This window comes from Sinohyriopsis cumingii, chromosome 3 (genome assembly GCF_028554795.1).
Source record: "Sinohyriopsis cumingii isolate HCF-2022 chromosome 3, ASM2855479v2, whole genome shotgun sequence".
Taxonomy (NCBI): Eukaryota; Metazoa; Mollusca; class Bivalvia; order Unionida; family Unionidae; genus Sinohyriopsis; species Sinohyriopsis cumingii.
Genome location: NC_142963.1, coordinates 53,820,087 through 53,821,578, shown reverse-complemented (window position 1 = coordinate 53,821,578; position 1,492 = coordinate 53,820,087). Strand labels below are relative to the sequence as shown.

The following is a 1,492-nucleotide window of genomic DNA, read 5'->3' as shown; positions in this document are numbered from 1 at the left end:
GATTTGCTGACACAGCATACGTCCAGTAGCAAGCACAAAGATAGCACAGTGATGTGGACCAATGCAAAGAATGTGTCAGCTGGAAAGGTTGGATCTGTAGCAAATCTGATAAATCCAGTTGGATGTTCTGGAAAATAGGCATCGTCTTAAATATCTAATTTTAGCGACTTCATATCTAGTTCGCCAGGGTTTGTCTTTTCGTGGAAATGATGAATCAAGTGAATCGTCAAACAAAGGAAACTTTGGTGAATTGCTCGAAATGATGAGTGAGCTTTCTCATCAACTACGAGAAGACTTTGAATAAGATATGGACACTACACATCGGTAGAGTTATCAGAATGATATTTTACACTGCTTGGCAAACATTCTTAGAATTAACACAGTTGATTCACGTGGACCCTACTGGGCATTAATGGTCGATGAATCAAAATATATTTATCGCAAAGAACAAGTGACCTCCGTCATCAGACCCACGTCACCAGATGGTTCAGTTTGGAAAAAGCCTCTATGTTCTTCCCATGTGCAAAAGGTAGATGCTGAGGCACTGGAAACTGGTGTCAACAATGTAGTTCTGGAAAACAAATTATCATGGGATAAATGTGTTGCTCACTGCTACGATGGTGCTTCGTTCATGAGTGGCAGCCTTCGAGGTGTTCAGGCACGGATTAAAGAAATTGATCCACATGCCATCTACATACACTGCCACGTCCATCGTCTGAACCTAATTTTATTCAACACAGTTGAAAAAATACCTGAGATCGTTGACATGTTTTCCATCATACAATTAGTCTATGTGTTCTTGTCAGATAGTGGCCCACGACATGAGCAAGCACAAATTGAAGATAATCTGTACGTCTTGTCAGATAGTGGCCCACGACATGAGCAAGCACAAACTGAAGATAATCTGTACGATTTGTCAGATAGTGGCCCACGACATGAGCAAGCACAAATTGAAGATAATCTGTACGTCTTGGAGCTAGAACGATTAGTTGAAACTCGATGGTCTTATTCGTATCGGTCTGTTCACAAAATAAAGCTTCGAACTGAAACCATTGTTAATGTGTTGGAAGCCATTGCTTTACAGAATGCTGATAGGTTAGCAACAGCAGAAGAAGCTCAAGGCCTGCGAAAACGAGTGCATTCAACATAATTTCTTCGTTGTTTGCCTGTGGGTGAAAAGTTACTTGGAGCAGTCTATTCGTTATCTCAAGAATTACAAAATTCTTCAGTCGATTAATTACTTATCTGCCCTTCTGTTGCTAGAATCCACCAAAAAAAGATCTGATGGCATTTCGAAGCAATGACACTTGGGATGGTATTGTGAAAGAAGCTGATGCAATTAGAGATCAAACTGGAATCATACTGAACAACGACAACCACGGTAATAGGCCACAGTGAGCTCAGGTGATGTCAAAGAAATTAGCGGAATATTTTGTGCTGTCAGTAACTGGTAAGAAGAAGGTTACAGAAACGACTCAAAGTACTGATGATT

At 40.5% G+C, this 1,492-nt stretch overlaps 1 protein-coding gene across 1 annotated transcript; it reads left to right on the top strand.

The window, feature by feature from the left end:
- Positions 1-412: 412 nt before the first annotated feature.
- LOC149802877 (uncharacterized) lies at positions 413-1,150 on the top strand. The gene has a single exon (XM_089953843.1). The coding sequence runs from the start codon at positions 413-415 to the stop codon at positions 1,148-1,150; it is 738 nt and encodes a 245-aa protein (XP_089809969.1).
- Positions 1,151-1,492: the final 342 nt, after the last annotated feature.

Bases quoted from the DNA above. Each gene is read 5' to 3' on its own strand.
- LOC149802877 (XM_089953843.1), top strand. From the start codon at position 413: ATGGTCGATGAATCAAAATATATTTATCGCAAAGAACAAGTGACCTCC.